A 21,232-nucleotide genomic window follows, 5' to 3' on the forward strand; every position below is an offset into this window, starting at 1 on the left:
AATGACCTGTTTTAAGTCTGATCAAAACCGAAAAGGATTCTGAACAAATTACAAATTTGCAAGGACCAATTTCCTCCACCCACTGTAAGCCTAAAAGGATGACAATAAATTATGCTTCATGTACTGATTAGTGGCTGGCAAGTTATTTCTTTATCATTACCTGCAATTGAGACACAAATAAAGAAAACAGCCACACCAACATTCCCAGTTAAATTATCATTTCATCCATCTGTAGAAATGGTTACCGTATGATAATAACTTTCATTAATATACCGATGAACCAGCAGACTCTCAGGCAGAACATAATCCTATTGTGTTACCTAAAATCAACTGAAGTCATTGAAAAAAACAAGGTGGTGCTACAGAGAAAGCTACAGTGGGACATGTTGTATCATCCAATACACCCATATTCCCAGCCACCCAAAACTAAAAACATTCTTCTTGTGATGTTCCCAACAGTCCTCTAGCACACATTTAACATGATGATATTTCCTTACCCCTCAAATTAATCCAGTATGTTAACAGCAACTTCACCCTCTGTCATTGTGAGGGCAATTGTCCCATTTCAACCAGTAAAGCCGAAACAGGAGACGACCTTACTGCACCACAACACAATCTTAAAGCCTGTGCTGGTATCACATCCAAACAGAATAAAGTTGAAGATGAAACTGATCCTTAAGCCACACAGCCAGAATCAAGAACAGATTGAATTAAACGAATATCAACAATCAACAAAGATTTTCATGTTACACCCAAGAATACCTACACATAGAAATTATTTTACTGATATGGTGCTTCCATGACAGTTTATTATCCATCCACATGCCTGGAAAACTTACCAATGACAATTCCTCAAGAGTTTAATCATATAACTTCAAATCATGTGTAGGTCCATTAATCCTGTTTGTAAAACACATGATGTGTTTTACTGACTGAAACCTTAAAATCTTCATCCATTTCCCCACTGTTTGACCTATTAATTGTAAATTGCATCCGATTTACAGAAAAATTGAAATACCACCTCTAATCTATAAAGTTACATCATTTGCGTATAGTGATTTACCCACCAGAGTACCTATCTCAGAGAAAATAACATTAAACATAATATTAAATAATGAAGGGCTACAAATACTGCCTTGTGGGGTCCCATTCTCTATCTTGTAGAAACACAAACATAATATGCCCACCCATTCCTGCACACTCCGTCCAAATAAAAAAACTCAGATAAATTATGCAATCTCCCCTCATTCCTAATTTCAAAAATTTAATCAGAAGTCCTTCCGTCCATAACATATCATATGTGGTAACAATAGCAAATAATACTGCTATTACAACATCTTTATTTAACTGTTCTTTCCTAATATCATCTTCCAAATCTAAAACTGAATCTAATGTTATTCTGCCCTTCCAAAATCCACTCTGATAAAATGCTATATCACCTCTCTTTTCCAAAATATAACTCAAGCACTCGATTACCATATATTCCATCAGTTTACATAAATGAGTAATTAACGATATCGGCCCAAAACGAGAAGGATCGGACAGGGATCTCCCAGGTTTCAGAACAGACACAACTGCTGCCATATTCCATGAGGGAGGAAGATGGCCTCATCTCCAAACACAATTCAAACATTTAATATTTTCACAAGAGAGAATTACAATTACATATATCACCCTTCCCTGTGGCGCCTGACCTGCATTAATAATAGACTTCTTAAATTCCTACAAAGAAAACTCTACATTGGTGATACTATGACTGGGTTTCAACACATCAGGGTACAGTATTCACTGAAAAACATATCCCTACATTGTTTAACTTCTTCACTTAAATTGTCTTGATTATGAATGACAGTAAATGACCCAGTCGGTAACACAACCTCCCCTGTTTCAGTCACAATCATTTTGCCCTCATTAATCAACACTGGAATAATCTGATCATTTCAAATCCTCCTCATTTCCTTAACCACATCGCAAACATCTCCAAGTTTAATATCCCTTCAAATATTATCTCAATATGATTCCAGTAAATCACCGCCTTCCTCATCACGGTCTGTGCCCTTTTATTCTTAATAATGTCACTCGGAGACTGATGCATCATCACATAATAATTTACATTTCTCCCAATTTGCTTTACCAAATACTACAAATATATCAGCTCCTGTCCCCGATATACAGTAAATCCAAACTCAAGCTCGCCAAGACAGGACGGCTGACTGACGTTCATATTAACTAATCACCGTGTGAGTTCTCATTTGACCGACAGGCACTGTAGCCACTGACAGCAGGGGTAGTGGCGGGTCTGAGCTACGATAGGCTGGTGGAAATCTGCCCCACGTTCGGCCCCTCCTCTTCCGCTCCATCGCCATGGCGAAGTTCAGGGAGTCGCTGCTGTCGATGGTCGCCGGACTCGGCGTCCACAGGGACGGGCGCGGTTCTCCTTCGTCGCCTCAGTGAGTCCGTTCCGGCAAAGCTTGTGGGGGCTGAGGAAAAATGTCTTTGCAGGGAGCGTGCGAGGAGGCGAGCTATATGACTACAACTCCCAGAAGGTCCCGCTGATTACAGACATTTACACCACACGCTGCCCCGCAAAGCTAACAGTATTGTGAAGGGCCCCACGCACCAATGGCAGGTACTTCTGGGAATAATACAGAAGGTGCAGGGTCAGTTCATTCCAAAGAGGAAGAAAGATCCTAAAGGCAGTAAGGGGCGACCGTGGCTGATAAGGGAAGTCAAGGACAGTATACAAATAAAAGAGAAGAAGTATAACATAGCAAAGATGAGCGGGAAGCCAGAGGATTGGGAAACTTTTAAAGACCAACAGAAGATAACTAAAAAGATAATGCGGGGAGAAAAGATGAGGTAAGCTAGCCAAGAAAATAAAGGAGGATAGTAAAAGCTTCTTTAGGTATGTGAAGAGGAAAAAAATAATTAAGACCAAAGTTGGGTCCTTGAAGACAGAAACGGGTGAATTTATTATGGGAACAAAGAAATGGCAGAGGAGTTGAACAGGTACTTTGGACCTATCTTCACTAGGGAAGACACAAACAATCTCCCAGATGTAATAATGGCCAGAGGACGTAAGGTAACGGAGGAACTGAAGCAAATTCACATGAGGCAGAAATTGGTGTTGGATAGACTGATGAGACTGAAGGGTGATAAATCCCCAGGGTCTGATGATCTGCATCCCAGGGTACTTAAGGAGGTGGCTCTAGCAATTGTGGACGCATTGGTAATCATTTTCCAATGTCCTATATATTCAGGATCAGTTCCTGTGGATTGCAGGGTAGCTAATGTTATCGCACTTTTTAAGAAAGGAGGGAGAAAGAAAACAGGGAATTATAGACCAGCTAATCTGACATCAGTGGTGGGGAAGATGCTGGAATCAATTATAAAAGATGAAATAGCGGTACATTTGGATAGCAGTAACGGGATCGGTCCGAGTCAGCATGGATTTACGAGGGGGAAATCGTGCTTGACTAATCTTCTGGTATTTTTTGAGGATGTAACTATGAAAATGGACAAGGGAGAGCCGTGGATGTAGTGTACCTGGACTTTCAGAAAGCCTTTGATAAAGTCCCACAGAGGAGATTAGTGGACAAAATTAGGGCTCATGGTATTGCGGAGTAGGGTACTGACATGGATAGAAAATTGGTTGGCAGACAGGAAACAAAGAGTACGGATTAATGAGTCCCTTTCAGAATGGCAGGCAGTGACTGGTGGGGTACCCCAAGGCTTGGTGCTGGGACTGCAGATATTTACAATATACATTACTGATTTAGATGAAGGGATTAAAAGTAACATTAGGAAATTTGCAGATGACACAAAGCTGGGTGGCAGTGTGAAATGTGAGGAGGATGTTATGAGAATGCAGGGTGACTTGGACAGTTTGAGTGTGTGGGTAGATGCATAACAGATGCAGTTTAATGTGCATAAATGTGAGGTTATCCAATTTGGTGGCAAGAACAGGAAGGCAGATTACGCTCTGAATGGTGTCAAGTTAGGAAAACGGGAAGTACAACGAGATCTTGGTGACCTTGTTCACAAGTCACTGGAAGTATTAATACAGGTACAGCAGGCAGTGAAGAAAGCTGATGGCATGTTGGCCTTCATAACAAGAGGAGTTCAGTATGGGAGCAAAGAGGTCCTTCTGCAGTTGTACAGGGCTCTGGTGAGACCACACCTCGAGTATTGTGTACAGTTTTGGTCTTCAAATTTGAGGAAGGACATTCTTACTATTGAGGGAGTGCAGCGTAGGTTCACAAGGTTAATTCCCGGGATGGCGGGATTGTCATATGTTGAAAGATTGGTGGGACTGGGCTTGTATACACTGGAATTTAGAAGGATGAGAGGGGACCTGATTGAAACAGATAAGAGTATTAAGGGATTGGACACGCTGGAGGCAGGAAACATGTTCCCGATGTTGGGGGCGTACAGAACCAGAGGCCACAATTTCAGAATAAAGGGTAGGCCATTTAGAACGGAGTTGAGGAGAAACTTTTTCACCCAGACAGTTGTGGATCTGTGGAATGCTCTGCCTCAGAAGGCAGTGGAGGCCAATTCTCTGGATGCTTTCAAGAAAGAGTTAGATAAAGCGCTTAATGATAGCGGAGTGAAGGGATATAGGGAGAAGGTAGGAACGGGCTACTGATTGTAGATGATCAGCCATGATCACAGTGAATGGCGATGCTGGCTGGAAGGGCCGAATGGCCTACTCCTGCACCTATTCTCTATTGTGTATTGTAACGTCACTAGATGTTTGACTCCATTCCTCCGCTCCTCCCTGAATTTCCGGGGTGTCACCGTGGCGATTGTTTGGACTATGGGGACATCAAGTGGACAGAACGGAACATGCAACGGAGAGAGTGATGCTTCGTCAAGTCGCTGGGCGACTACTTCTTGACGCCGACTCTTTCCTTTTATATTTTACTCCTTTACTGTTACAGAATCCAGCATCCGTGTACAATGTTGCTTGGGTCTTTTCCCGGGTCATCACAATTTGCGAAATTTTAAATTCAGAACATCAGTAGACAGGAGATATTAAATTCAACACATCTGCAGAGCGGATATTTTAATTACGAGGAATGAATAACATCTTGATTTTCAACATAAACGGCTGTTTTCCAAACTTGGATCCGGGATGAAATGCAAACACGTCCAGGTGTTGTGTTTCTTCCGAGTGACGGCACACTATGCCACACCGTTTCTGTGAATTCTATCCCCCTCCACCTCCATTCTGATATGGATCGGTCCCCTTCTCCTCCACAAGCTGCCACCCTCACTTCATTCAGTACGTCAGTCATCCTCTCAGCACCCCTGAATTAATTTCTGTCCTGATCTAATTTCTGCCGATAAGCCAAAATACATAGGAGGATGTTATCCAGTAGGCCCATCATCTGTTCAGCAATTTCATCATAGCTAATACAATTTTCCTCGCAGCTGCAATCTCCTGCCCTCACCCCATATCTCTTCATGTCCTGACAATTCAAGAATCTATTTAACTCTGGCTTAAATATACTGCAGATAAAGACTTGACATCCACAGCCTTCTCTGGCAAAGAAGTCCACAGATTCACCTTTCTCTAGCTAAATATTGTGCTCCTCATCCCTGTTCTGAAAGAACGCCAATCTATCCTGACACTGTGTCCTCTGGTCTTAGACTCTCTCCACATCTACGATGAAGGCATTGTACCGTTCGATAGGTTTCAATAAGGTCAATCCCTATTCTTCTCAATTCAAGTTTATAAAGACCAGAACCATCGAACGCTCTTCATGCGACAAGTCATTCAATCCTGGAATCATTTGCGTGCACCTCCTTTCAAATTTCTACAGATTCGGCACATCCCTTCTGGGATAAGGGGCCCAACCCCTCCTCACAATACTCCAAGTGAAGCCTTACCAGTGCTTTGTATCATTCCATCATGTTTGATTGATTTTCCCTTCAGCCCCATTCTCCCGCATTCTCCCTGTAACCTTTGACAAGAACAGATGGGAAGCATTGTTCTTCACGCCACAGCTCCACTTCTGATACCATGCCCTCTCAGTAAGACTGCTACACATGTCCATTTAGGGGTCAGCCTGGGGCGTGCTGCGGTTTTAGACTTCTGATTTGGGATGCACTGCGCGTTTTCTGAATGAAAATGCAGTCGTCACATACTTTGTAACAATGGAAATTGTAGGTATCGGACCAAACTTTAACTGACACCGGTTTTGTATGTTTCAGGCATATTTCTGCAGTTGTCACAGAAATCCCTGGAATGATCCATAGTCCAGTGAATTAGAATAGGATTCTGCCAATGTATAAAAATCATATTGGTTTCACATAGTTCGTTGGCCCAGGTTCTGGCTTTAATCGAAAATCTTGAATACAATTTCTACTAGTGTAGCGATCACATCAGCGCCTATTTGTTGTTTCTTGCCCCTCAAGCTGAACTAATTTTGTTGACTTTACTGGAACCAGCAAACTATTAACATTCGCTCACCTGGCTGCAAGACTACAGGCACATGTACCGGACATACAATTAACATAGAAATGCTTTTGAACTCCTTCAATCGAACAGTGTTTTAGCTACAGAGGCGGCCATATAACGTAACCAGACGTTTGACTTCACCCTTCAGCTCCTCCCTGAATTTCCTCTGAGACAGAGTGTAGATACACGTGTTGGTGCAGGTACAGAGATATTGCAACATGATCCCCGACTGTTGCAGGATATATTTCGAGGTATTCAAATATCTGTCTGCGTAAGAGTAATTCTGAACTTGCCAGTTCATAGTATATACAATATAGGGGATCCACAACAATATGAAATTGGCTGATAGAGCGAACAACAACATTATTGACTTTCTCCGGTTCTCCGCCTCTGGATCATTCTTTTTCTCTCTGCTGTTCCGGAGCCCACGGCGAACTCTGTTTGCCGCGATAATATGACTGACTGTTAAAGCATTAAAAAGCAGAATCAAGCCGATCGGTAATAAAGGTGCGGTGATAGTGTTAAACAATTGGTATGCTTTCCACGCTGGTAAAGTGAAGTAATCCATTCCGAAAATGCATCGCCAGGGTATGTTATCAATGATACAGTAAGGTTCTACAGCGAAGTAGAATGGGACATACTTCGCACAACACCCTAAACCCACAATTAATATCACAATAGTGGCTGTCCTCTCGCTGCAGTACCTTTCCCTCAGCGTCTGACTGCAGATTGCAATACAGCGATCGAACGTGAAAGCCACCGTGAGCCAAACAGAATAGTCCATGGTTGCGAGCCTCAGTACAAGCGTCACGGCGCAAATCGGTGTAATGAGCAAAGAACGGGCATAAACATAAATATTATTGATTTCAGAGAGTACAACAGCAATAATAACACCCAGTAAATCAGCTGCTGCCATTCCCACCAGGTAACGGGAGATGCATTTGGAGAGTCCGCAGTTTCCCAGAGACAGGATCACAATCGCCACTAAATTAACTGCAAGGAAGAAAAGATGAGTTAGGTTCATGCGCACAAACCCTGATCATCCTTAGTTGATATTCATACATAGAAATGTGCTGAATCGGATTGAGAGAACCTCAGACATCTGATCCGATACCGGGTCAGGCAGGCTTCGATTCGGAGAGCGGAAATGCTGTTCGTACGGGCTCCGTCCCTCTCCTTCGATTGGATGATAACGATGGGACCCGAGTAATAGATGACAACAGGTTCTCCAGTGGGCGCTTATCGACCCGCTCAGCAAGACAGATCCATCATTGTAGCTGAGAATGACCAAGGTTTTATACATTGCTGTAATAAAATGGACTCATTGAGACGGTTTCTTCGGAGAAAACATTTCGGAGTGGAGGAATCGCTGAGCTCCATGCATGTTTCCTTGTACAGGTGGCAAATAAACTTAATCTTGTACAGTGCGATGGAGACGCAACATAAAGATTTGTACCCCCTCATGTTATCAGATGGTTGTAAGAATTCAAAATAAATGTCATCTCATCTAATCTTATCGAAATTGAAACCGGCCAAGGAAGGAGCACTTTGTAAAACAGTAAAGTTTCGCACGTTACAGCGGCAATTTCAAAGACATTTTGACTAATAAGTAGAACAAACATCTTTTTACTTGCAGTAAGACAGAGAGGAAAGACCTGTGTGTTGCCGAAAAAAAAACGGGGAGTTTGCAGAGAGCGCGATGATAAAGATTTTGTTTTCATTTTAGTAAACGTTTGAGTTTTTATGTTGGTGCAGAATCAGATTTAGAACAATATGTGCTGGTAAAGTTCAAAGGTTCAAAGGACAAATTTAATGTCAGAGAAATTTATACAATATACATACTGAAATGCTTTTTCTTCGCAAACATCCACGGAAACCGAGAAGTGCCCCCAAAGAATGAACGACAGTTAAACGTGAGACCTTCAAAGTCCCTTCCAGCTGCAACCCCCACCCCCTTGTGCGTAAGCGGCAGCGAGCAACGATCCCCCTACCCCCACCAGCAATAAAACAAACGCGCATCGAAACCATCCCCGAGCCCAAGCGTGTGCGAAGCTATAGCAAAGACACACACCAAAGTTACCCCAAAAGCTGCATTTCATCCGACATTCGACAAACCAAAGGTTCTCTCCATGAGGTGCCCCCCATTTTCACAGCGAGCGGGAGACATAAAACCAACCCGTTGTTTTATGATGTAAAAATTCCGTTTCGTTGCTTTTTGTCGAGCTTTGTGGAAGGTCGAATAAGGTAAAATGCCGGAACATTCTCAATATTAACACTCAGTCAATTGTTAATGTTGATGGAATGATCGGAAATAAGGACCGAGTAACAATTCCAGAGAAGAATGAAAGAATAAAATAAAAAAATATTTATTTAAACCTGAACAGGCTTAAAACATTCATCAGATGAGGCACCATCTCTAACAAATGCTCCAAGAATAAAGCACACACATACAGGAGTAGCCAGTTCCAGTTACTTACCCGGGATACCAATCGCTGCTAGTACAGGATAGTAAATACTCGCGGTGTAGTAAATTGCCGGATATCCCATTTTCTGTGTGAATTGGTCATCAGTTGCAAATAGTCCAACTGCCGGTAACTGTTATTGGTTGATTTGCAAGCTCTTATACAGGAGAGGAAAGTGTAAACTGACAGTTAAATCATACCACGTGGATGGTCACATCAGTGACAGTCCACTGAACAAACACTTCAGGTTTGTTTTCATTTATATGAATTCTGTCATCGTATAAAGAAGATCGCTCCCTCGGGGAAAAAAAATCGCAACATAAGAATTAGTTTCAATTTGTTTACTCACACCTTCAAACGAGAAAGGTGTGCATTTTTTATGCTTAATGACATAGAGTCTGTGCGTTTCCAATAAAATAATTCTGAGTCTTAATATTTTCACAACGTGCACTCTCACCCTCAAATAATTATCAATTGCAGCAACCGGTGAAGCGCATTAAGATGCCAAGGTTAAGGCAGGGCATTTATTTCGGTTGTTCAATTCAATATTTTTTTTTCGCGGAACGGGCATGTTCACACCTCCTTCGTGCTTTCAAATTGGTTTGTTGCCACAATAATGGTCAATTTGGATGAAAGAGAGCCTGCTAAGGATTAGATTAGTTATCTGTCTCTAAGGTCACCTCCACACCTAAACTGATATGGGTGTAGCGGGGTCATCTGTGATTAGTGTAAGGAGTCTGCTTTATAAACTGTCAGGGCGTCATGGTCCGGTCCGTGACGTCCGTATTCCGCTTCACGGTCCGGTCCATAGTGCCTTATTCCAGGGTTTCTGGTTTTCCCCAGTTTCTGTTGTAGGCACATGATTCTCGTTATGGGGCTGAGACATAAATACCTCTGCAAACCAGAGATTCGCTGCTGGACTGTTCTGTTCCCCTCCTTGTCTTTCCCCCCTCGTCTGACTCTCTGCCTAGATACCTCGTCTGACTCTCTGCCTGGATACTTCGCCTGACTCTCTGCCTGCTCACTTAGCCTGGATGCCCCGCCTGTATCGCTGAAGTTTTTTCACCGAAGCAAAACCGGAGCCTTGTTTGATCAAGATAAGGAACTGTCTTTCGTTGTTCGGAATTGTCTCTCTGTATCCACGCCTGGGCAGGTAGGTCCGGCCGTTAGCCGCTACCTAGTGTTGGGAACTGTCTCTGTGTCCACGCCTTCGCTGGTTGGGTCCTTCCGTTTGCCGCCACTTTGTGTTGGGATCCGTCTCTTCATGTTCAGCGATCTGTGTATGAGTTCCGACCCTACGCCCTGTTGCCAAGGAGGTGTCCCGGCTCTGTGTTATGTGTATGAGTCCCGGACCTAGCCCTGTTCCCAAGGAGGGGTCCCGGCTCTGTGTTCCGTGCTCCCGTCTCTTCTAGTCCAAGGCTCCGTGCTCCTGCAGGCCCTCGTAATGTCCGTTCCTAGTCCAGTCCTATCCGAGTCCTGTCCAAGTGTTTTTACCTGTCCTTGTGTCTCGCCTTAACCAGCAGTTCCTCACCGAAGCCATGTCCAGTCCTGTAGCCTCGTCTTGTCCTCGCCCAGTTCTGGAGTCCGAGCCCGAGTCAAGTCCCAGGTTCTGGGTCCTTGCCCAGTCTCTGGCTCGGAGTCCATACCCAAGCCTCGAAGTACCCAAGACCCAAGACCCCAAGCCTGTCTCCAAGCCTCAAGCCTCTAGACCCCAGCCTCCAGTCTTGCTGTGATGTCATGTACTTGCCTGGTTCTGGGGCCCGAGCCTGAGGCAAGACCCAGGTTCTGGGTTCTTGTCAAGTCTCTGGCTCGGGGTTCAACACCAGGCTCCTAGTTCATAGTTCTTTGTCCGATTTCCCTGTTTCTTGTCCATGTCGTAGCCTAGGTCCTGCATCCTTGCCCTGTTCCTAGTAGTTCAGTGTCTGTGTCTTGCATTTGGGTCCATCACCAGCGTCACAGGGATCGTGACACAGGATGCTGGAGCAGGGATCCAGTCGCAGACCCAGTGCTGTGCACACAGTGATACTAATTGAATAGCAAATCCCGAGGTGCAAACAAAGTCGGTGTAAATGTTCAGTCAGAGACCAGTACATCCAGAGAAATGCAAAAACCAGAATCAAGAAAGAGGCAGGGTCGATATTCAGACGGACAGAGTACAGATAGGAACGCTGGAAAGGCTCATTAAAATTCACTAGCACAATCCAGCAGGAAACATGTGAAAACACAGGACTAAAATACACCGATCATTAAACAGAAATGTAGATGATAGATTAAGCACAATGAGACAAGCGGCAGCAAAGCATGCAATAATCAGGAACAGGAGAGAGACGGAGTACACAGTAAAAGAGGCGCCGGAGTAGCGCAGGAGCACCACGAAATAACAGACAGTACATTACATATAATTAAACGATTTAGATTCCTAATTCTTAATTTGACTACATAGTTTGTGAAGAGGCTGCAAAAAAGACAAAAAAGGGGCCGTTTTAATGGAACAGTCTAATGTGCATAAGTTGCAGTTGACTGTTTCCCGTCCGGCGATCTCCCCGGCCTTCGTCGGATCATGACTTTGGTCTGGCGTCTTCTCTCTTATTCTCCCGCCGAACAAAAGACCATTACATTAGCTGTGAAACCTTTCCGAGGGTGTTAAACTCTCCCGCACCAAATGTAGTCATGTCCTCATGATATTAAGATAATTTACCAGCACTTCGTACTAAGCACAAAGTCCAACCCAGGAGTAAAAGCCACTGGTGTAGCTCCCAAAGGCGATAGGTGTCACACTTTGCTCCGGTGCTGCATCGGACAGGCTATCCGGTGGTCTCCTAACTCTTTGAGACCTCCCTCGCTCCTTATCTACTTCTTCAGGTTCAAACATTCCTCAGGATACTTTTGCTCTACATGGCGAGGCATTGTAGACTATCACTCGTGCCCTCCTGCAAGTCGGACCCCACTGGCCCTTGGTTGATCCCCGCTTCATCCCTTGCAGGACCAGCTGAATCACAATCTATACACAGACAGAATCCACCCTCCCCCCACCCCCCGTCCCTGCTTTCATCTGATACCGTGAGAACAATCAGTGGGGAGTTAGCAAAAGGCAGCATACATCATAGAACATAGAACATAGAACACAGAATAGTACAACACAGTACAGGCCGTTCGGCCCACATGTTGTGCCGACCCTCAAACCCTGCCTCCCATATAAGCCCCCACCTTAAATTCCTCCATATAACTGTCCAGTAGTCTCTTTAACTTCACTAGTGTATCTGCCTCCACCACTGACTCAGGCAGTGCATTCCACGCACCAACCACTCTCCGAGTAAAAAACCTTCCTCTAATATCCCCCTTGAACTTCTCACCCCTTACCTTAAAGCCATGTCCTCTTGTATTGAGCAGTGGTGCCCTGAGGAAAAGGCGCTGGATATCCACTCTATCTATTCCTCTTATTATCTTGTACACCTCTATCATGTCTCCTCTCATCCTCCTTCTCTCCAAAGAGTAAAGCCCTAGCTCCCTTCATCAAACCCCCATCTCCTCACCCTCAGAGTCGGTATCCTATTCGGGGGAGGGGCCGGTCTAATCGCCCCCACTGTTGGTTCTTCTGTCGCCCGCGTCTGCGCTGTGTCCTGCTACTAGGAGTATGCTCAAAGTCGGCGTCGGGTCAACCCGCCCTTCTTGTCCCAGAGGCAGAGGGTGGTTCCAATGGAGAATATTGACAGAACGATTCCAGTCCACTGGTTTCTCCGGGAATCTGGTACGTTTGCTTCCCAGGTAACCCAGAATTCCTTATGAAGACTCGATGTCTTGGCATGAGTTGGGAGAAACGAAACTTTTCATCATACTTCCTCCTATTTCCTTGATTCTGCTTGGCAGCTGCGACTTCAGCTAATTCGTAAGCCTCTTTCAGCTCCCTCCTCCTATCAGACACATACTTCAGATAAGTCTTCAGTAGTAGGGTTGTCCTTGTCGGTCCCCAAACAAAAGTCAACGGGCAAACTTGTCTCGCACCCAAACATCAGATAATATAGCAAGTACCCTGTAGCTTCATTTGGTGTAGAATTATAAATATGAACCAGATGCTGATTATGTTGACTCCACCTGTTCGGTGGTAGGTCTTCTTCCCCGGTCCCAACACAAGGGTCAATGGACACATCGCCTCTTGCCCGAACATGAGAAAATATGGCGAGCACCCGGTAGCTTCTTTTCATCTGCAGTTGTAGCTGTGGACCAGATGTCCAATATATTCGGTTCACTTGTCCTTCTTGCTGATTTGCAAGGTTCAGAGCACGTCTGGGAAGGTCCGATTAGACCTGTCGGGCTGGGGATCACGCTGCGGACGATAAGGCGTAGTCCTCTGATTCGCGACTCCCTGCTTGCCGAGTAACTCATGTGTCAGCCTCCTCTCGAAGTCCCGACCCTGATCATTATGTATCCGCCTGGGGAAGCCATAACAAATGAAATGCTTCTTCCCCCCACTAACACTTTGGTCACCGTGAACGTCCTGTGATCCATGGTCGGGAAAGCTTACGCATATCTGCGTTAGTGATACGTCATGACTAAACATTCTCTTTGTTGCTGGCATCTGCGTCTATTGATAGCAAATCCATACATACCAGTTCAAGGGGTCCGACACTCTGCAAGGGAGACAACGGAGTGGTCCTCGTAGACAGCGTCTTCCTCCGTATGTATCGAATGAACGACTTGCAGTATTCATGGAACACCGGCTTCATGCGGGGCTAGTAGAACCGATCTCTGAGTAATCCATAGATCTTTTCCGCCTCCAAATGTCCAGAATCATCAACAACTGACTTCAACGCAATCCTCCAATACTTCTCAGGGAGAACCAACTGAGAACGCCGAGACCTGTCCGGAAGTGACGCTACCCGATACAGGATGTGGTTGCTCAACTCCAGTCTGGGCCCTTCTCTCAGTAATGGAGGCATCACAGCTTGTTTCGCCTTCTCAGCTTGGCCCATGTCTCACTCTTCGACCGCTGACCAAAAGGCGCCGATGCCCAGGTCATCTGACTGAACAACTGACACTTCCCCACGACTCAATCCCGGTAGCTGGTTTGTCTTCAGAGCAATTAGGTTGCAGTAAACTTGTGGAATGGAGTCATCAGAAGCTCCCAATTGATCTACCGCTCGATCCTGTCCTTGACTTTCCTCTGTCTTCACCGTGATGGATATCTGGTACATGGCTTTCACTCCCGGGACAGGAACGTTCCCACTCCTCGCCCCTGTCCAGCTCTTCATACGAAGGTCGGGACAAAGCATCGGCATCAATGTTCCTACCTCCTGGCCGGTACCTCAGGCTGAAATCATAGCGGAAAACGCTGGTAACCACCGATGCCTTATGACATCCAATTTCGCCAAGGTCAGGATAGAAATTAAGGGATTGTTGTCCGTTGTCACATCAAACTTGGCCCCGTAGATGTAGCCACTCAACTTATCCACAACAGCCCATTTCAACGCCAGTAACTCCAACTTATGCATGGGGTAGTTTTTTCTCAGGGGGCGACAGACGCCGGCTAACAAACGAAACACGTTGCAAACCAGCGCCTTGATCGTGATACAGGACACCCCCTGGAGTATTCTTTGACATATTGCTGGGAATGTACTTCCCACGATTGGCCAGGCCATACCTCATTGGGTCTCTTTTGGCGTTTTACCAACGTCTCCTTCTGCTTATGGACCGGGGGTTCATTCTCCGATGGGTTTCCCGTCGTTCAAACTCCAGCTTGAAGTGTCCCTCCACCACATTTATAACAAAAAATACAGGCCGCTGCCCTTCTCGCGCGACACCGGCTGTTAGCAGCCCTCTGCATAGTCCGTCCTCTTAGGGGATCCGCCTCCCTATCAGTTCCATCATTCGTGTGGCCCACCCACTGATAACAACTGGGACATCTCAGTTCTCAACTCTGCCAGTCTCCTCTACGACTTCCCCGGAGAGACAATTCGTGGTCATTTCAACGCAGGGGAACAGTGCCCTGCTGACAGAGCCCTCCCGCGCCTCCGACGCATTCTCCGCCTCCCGTACTTCTCTGATAAGCTCAAAAAAATGAAGGAGGGGGGCGCGTCGTACGAGACAGTCAGAGGCCACAAGCAATCAGGTTCAGGGCCTGGGCGCCTTTCGCTATTTGGTCCAATCTTAATTGATCCACCTCAGTCGTCTGAATCGGCCTTCTGTGCCGCAAACAACTTAGCTGCTACTCCAGCCGAAAAATGTAGGCAGACAGCTTCGCCCCCTTGTCCTGGCAAACGTTTGAAACCCTGTCATAAGCTTCATTAGGCTTCCGGTCGCACCAAACACCTTTTCCAGTGCTTGAAGATGGGCCGCAGAACTGGCAAGTGGGTTTTGTGCCTCCTCGGCTCTAACTGCGACCCGCTAAAACTTTCAACCAATCGCTGTTGTTTTACGTCTTCAGAGCACTGCCACGATTCTAACTACTGGGAGGTCTGCTCCGCCCAAGTCCCTTACTCCTCTTCCCCTTTAGGGATGGGCTTCCTTCCTGAGAAAAGGCGGGGCCACCACAGCTGAGAGTTTTTCCATTGATTCAACAGGATAACACTACCAACCCACTCCTCACTGAGACCACGCATTCCACTCGCTATGCACAAACGAGGGAACCCAGTCTTTGATGTTTCCGCACCCGGTTACGCAAGACTCGACTTGCGATTTGGCCCGCTCTCCTAGACTCATCTTTTCCCGGACAGCATGGACAGTGCACGCCCCGCTCCACCTGGGCGCCAATAGTACCAGGCAGCTCCACTGCCGTTGTGTCAGCGCTCATCTGAACTAGAACAAAGTCTGTGCCCGCCATTTTATCAAATCTCCGCCCCACAAACGTAACTTTCTCTACAGCTTTAACACTACTGTAATGTCGAATTAAAAATTCATCAGGAATACGAATATCTATCACATTAAACCCGCACGCATTCGTTACCAGTACCACTGTGGATTCAAATCACCGCTCAAACGCGGCAGCGTCCATATCCTCGCATCGTGATCACTTTACCGGACAATAGTTTAGCACAATCTTAAACACACATCCCACTGGTTCAATGCAGCATCGCACAGCACCCAACGAAATCAATCCCGGACGAGCCCTCACAATTGTAACCCTCAGGCTCTTGCGGCTGCGTAGGTCTAGGGAAGACAATCTCTGGTCCTGAATAACGGGTGAGATTGAGATGCGGGTCCATCGCGAAAGCCCACTGTTTATGTGGATGCTCCGTGATTTAATAGCCTGTAACAAATAAGTACCTCGAAATAATAAACCGTGATGCATACAATTAAAGACTATAGTTTTATGATTCTGAATTTGGATACTGGGTTAGGGTATCAGCCACATACAGACATCGCCGAAACAGACTCACTGAGGCGTCGAAGGAGAATCACAGCTGTCCTTGGCCGAGGCCGGCGACAACCGACAGCAGCAACTTGCTGAAATCAATCATGGAGGTGGAGCGGAAGAGGAGCGGCTGAACATGGGGCAGATTTCTACCAGCCTATCGTAGCTCAGACTCACCTCTGAACCCTTCTGCCAGTGGCTGAAGTACCTGTCGGTCAAATGAGAACTCACACGGTGATTAGTTAATGTGAACGTCAGTCAGCCTTCCTGTCTTTATGAGTTTGAATTTGAATTTACAGCGGGGACGGTAAGACACTTGTAAGAGTTTGACTATTTGGTAAAGCAAGTTGGGAGAAAAGTAAGTTTTTGTGTGATGATGCATCAGTCTCCGAGTGACATTATTAACAATAAAAGGGCACAGGCCGTGGTGAGAAAGGTGGTGATTTACTGGAGGTTACATGGAGAGAATTTGGAAGCGATATTAAACTTGGAGATGTTTCGGGTATGATTGAGGAAACATGGTGATTTGTAAGAATCATAAAATTGCAGTGTTGCCGCGTGGCCAAGTGGTTAAGGCGTTCGTCTAGTGATTTGAAGGTCGCTACTTCGAGTCTTGGCTCAGCTGAGGCAGCGTGTTGTGTCCTTGAGCAAGACAGTTAACCACACATTGCTCTGCGACGACACCGGTGCCAAGCTGTATGGGTCCTAATGCCCTTCCCTTGGACAACATCGGTGTCGTGGAGAGGGGAGACTTGCAGCATGGGCAACTGCCGGTCTTCCATACAACCTTGCCCAGGCCTGCACCCTGGAAACCTTCCAAGGCGCAAATCCATGGTCTCATGAGACTAACGGATGCCTATAGTTATTTCAGTATTGATTAATGAGGGCAAAATGACAGCTACTGAAATAGAAACATAGAAACATAGAAAATAGGTGCAGGAGTAGGCCATTCGGCCCTTCGAGCCTGCACCGCCATTTATTATGATCATGGCTGATCATCCAACTCAGAACCCAGCCTTCCCTCCATACCCCCTGACCCCTGTAGCCACAAGGGCCATATCTAACTTCCTTTTAAACATAGCTAATGAACTGGCCTCAACAGTTTGCTGTGGCAGAGAATTCCACAGATTCACCACTCTCTGTGTGAAGAAGTTTTTCCTAACCTCGGTCCTAAAAGGCTTCCCCTCTATCCTCAAACTGTGACCCCTCGTTCTAGACCTCCCCAACATCGGGAACAATCTTCCTGCATCTAGCCTGTCCAATCCCTTTAGTATCTTATACGTTTCAATCAGATCCCCCCTCAATCTTCTAAATTCCAACGAGTACAAGCCCAGTTCATCCAGTCTTTCTTCATATGAAAGACCTGCCATCCCAGGAATCAATCTGGTGAACCTTCTTTGTACTCCCTCTATGGCAAAGATGTCTTTCCTCAGATTAGGGGACCAAAACTGCACACAATACTCCAGGTGTGGTCTCACCAAGGCCTTGTACAACTGCAGTAGTACCTCCCTGCTCCTGTACTCGAATCCTCTCGCTATAAATGCCAGCATACCGTTCGCCTTTTTCACCGCCTGCTGTACCTGCATGCCCACTTTCAATGACTGGTGTATAATGACACCCAGGTCTCGTTGCACCTCCCCTTTTCCTAATCGGCCACCATTCAGATAATAATCTGTTTTCCTATTTTTGCCACCAAAGTGGATAACTTCACATTTATCCACATTCCACCCAGCTTCGTGTCATCCGCAAACTTGGAGATGCTGCATTTAATTCCCTCATCCAAGTCATTAATATATATTGTAAACAACTGGGGTCCCAGCACTGAGCCTTGCGGTACCCCACTAGTCACCGCCTGCCATTCTGAAAAGGTCCCGTTTATTCCCACTCTTTGCTTCCTGTCTGCTAACCAATTCTCCACCCACACCAATACCTTACCCCCAATACCGTGTGCTTTAAGTTTGCACACTAATCTCCTATGTGGGACCTTGTCAAAAGCCTTTTGAAAATCCAAATATACCACATCCACTGGTTCTCCCCTATCCACTCTACTAGTTACATCCTCAAAAAATTCTATGAGATTCGTCAGACATGATTTTCCTTTCACAAATCCATGCTGACTTTGTCCGATCATTTCACCGCTTTCCAAATGTGCTGTTATCACATCCTTGATAACTGACTCCAGCAGTTTCCCCACCACCGACGTTAGGCTAACCGGCCTATAATTCCCCGGTTTCTCTCTCCCTCCTTTTTTAAAAAGTGGGGTTACATTAGCCACCCTCCAATCCCCAGGAACCAGTCCAGAATCTAACGAGTTTTGAAAAATTATCACTAATGCATCCACTATTTCTTGGGCCACTTCCTTAAGCACTCTGGGATGCAGACCATCTGGCCCTGGGGATTTATCTGCCTTCAATCCCTTCAATTTACCTAACACCACTTCCCTACTAACATGTATTTCGCTCAGTTCCTCCATCTCACTGGACCCTCTGTCCCTTACTATTTCTGGAAGATTATTTATGTCCTCCTTAGTGAAGACAGAACCAAAGTAATTATTCAATTGGTCTGCCATGTCCTTGCTTTTTTATGTTAAATCCTCTTCCTCAGCACCTTTACCAATTTGGTTCACCCAGTCTACATGTAGATTGAAGTCACCCATTATAACTGCTGTTCCTTTATTGCACACATTTCTAATTTCCTGTTTAATACCATCTCCGACCTCACTACTACTGTTAGGTGGCCTGTACACAACTCCCACCAGCGTCTTCTGCCCCTTAGTGTTACGCAGCTCTACCCATATCGATTCCACATCTTCCCGGCTTATGTCCTTCCTTTCTATTGCGTTAATCTCTTTTTTAACCAGCAACGCCACCCCACCTCCCCTTCCTTCGTGTCTATCCCTCCTGAATATTGAATATCCCTGAACGTTGAGCTCCCATCCCTGGTCACCCTGGAGCCATGGCTCTGTGATCCCAACTATATCATAATCATTAATAACAATCTGCACTTTCAATTCATCCACCTTATTACGAATGCTCCTTGCATTGACACATAAAGCCTTCAGGCACTCTTTTACAACTCTCTTAGCCCTTTTTAATGCTTGCCCTGGATTTGTCGGCCTGCCACTTTTACTTTTCCCCTTTGTACTTTTTGCTTCTACGCTCACTTTACACCCCTCTGTCTCTCTGCACTGGTTCCCATCCCTCTGTTGTGAACTAACCTCCTCACACCTAGCCGCTTTAATTTGATTCCCACCCCCCAACCATTCTAGTTTAAAGTCACCTCAGTAGCCCCCGCTAATCTCCCTGCCAGGATATTGGTCCCCCGAGGATTTAAGTGTAACCCGTCCTTTTTGTACAGGTCACACCTGCGCCAAAAGAGGTCCCAATGATCCAAAAACTTGAATCCCTGCCCCCTGCTCCAATCCCTCAGCCACGCATTTATCCTCCACCTCATCGCATTCCTACTCTCACTGTCGCGTGGCACAGGCAGTAATCCCGAGATTACTACCTTTGCGGTCCTTTTTCTCAACTCCCTTCCTAGCTGGACCATTTGCTGAGATTCATAATCAGGATAATTTAAGTGAAGAAGTTAAACTTTAATTTCTCCATCTCTAGCTCAAGTTTCCTCAGCTTTTCAGCTCCTCTTTATTGAAATTCTCTTATTTTAATTGCCTCTCTTTCAGCCATTTCCACTTTAAATTTCTCAAACTTTATCTGTTCAAGATGCAGCTGCATTTCTAGTGACTCATTAGAAACCTCCCTAACACCTCCTCATCAAACTCCCACAAACTTACGTAATACTCGGTGATTTTTCTCTGAATTATGGGCTTAGTTGTACCCTTCGTAATACCTTTAAGGTTTAACCTTTTAGCAATCTCCGACACCTCAGGTTTTCTGGCATTCACTAAAACTTCCTGGTTTGGTGTTTCCATAAACTAGTCAACATCTGTTGCTGCCGAATACCACTCACACCCCAATCAAACAAAAGAATCAGGTATATTCCCTTTTCCAAATCAGGTTTGATAATTAAACAAGCACTTAAACTCAAAATCGGAACATATCCGTACGAGCCCCCAATTAATGTGACGTGATCGGCAACAATGAATATATCGGGTCAGGATTTATCAACAAACAAGCATTTATTAAACCCTGATAAACAATGAAAAAAAAACCGAACACCCTAACCGGAAGTAAATGGCTATGCGGCCTTACAGTGACCCGCTACTCAGTACTAGTTCTTAAAGCGATAAATGCGAAACCAGTTCTTAAAGCAAGTTCCTCGAATGGTAAATGTTGAAGTCCAAGAGATTTATATAGTCAATTAGGAGAGACTTTCATGAACTAACGAATTCTCGAAGACACGACGTCACTGCCACTCCCAGTCGGATCCTGCCTTGTCCACAGGATTCACGACGACGGAAATAAAACGGTTTTAAAGGCACTGAGCATCCTCCTCCGTACAACAGACCCTGCAGAGACTTTTTAGCGAAGCTATCTCAAGCAGATCACTCTTTCTTGAACGAATTCAATTATGGTCCATCCTTTCCAAACCAGTTGAACGTCTGCTTCGGGGTCCCGTCTTCACTCTCCAATGTTACTGAAAAGATACATTAACAAATCTGGCAGCGATTAGTCAAACTGCCGGCTCAGACTTCTGTACCTTACATTAAAACATAAAACTCCGTTTAAAATCAAAACTGCGTCATAATGCAAATGAGCAGAGGAGCGGAGTATCTCATTGACGTCCTAACTGGAAAACTAACTGCATCATCAGGTGTCTTCCCTTTTAGACCCGTGGTGAACATGTCATCATGTGACCTCACATCGGCGTGAAAATTACATCAGGTGACCTCCAAAAGACCATTACATCATTCTCACAAGAAAATCAGAAGATCTCCTTGAGGTATGTAGCAATTGGACATGGCATCAAAGCTGATGGGGGAAAAGCCTGGAGAAG

General features: G+C 45.4%; 2 protein-coding genes across 3 annotated transcripts in view; both read right to left on the bottom strand.

The window, feature by feature from the left end:
• LOC134340926 (oocyte zinc finger protein XlCOF6-like) overlaps positions 1 to 21,232 on the bottom strand; it is a 408,299-nt gene that overhangs the window by 334,585 nt on the left and 52,482 nt on the right. The gene's annotated exons all lie outside the window — the stretch shown is intronic.
• LOC134340732 (probable G-protein coupled receptor 139) lies at positions 6,561 to 13,652 on the bottom strand. The gene is made up of 3 exons (XM_063038199.1): positions 13,536 to 13,652; positions 8,944 to 9,016; positions 6,561 to 7,459 (listed from the first exon to the last, which is right to left on the bottom strand). Exons 1-3 carry the CDS (start codon positions 13,650 to 13,652, stop codon positions 6,561 to 6,563), a joined length of 1,089 nt encoding a protein of 362 aa, XP_062894269.1.

This window comes from Mobula hypostoma, chromosome X2, assembly GCF_963921235.1.
Source record: "Mobula hypostoma chromosome X2, sMobHyp1.1, whole genome shotgun sequence".
NCBI lineage: Eukaryota > Metazoa > Chordata > Chondrichthyes > Myliobatiformes > Myliobatidae > Mobula > Mobula hypostoma.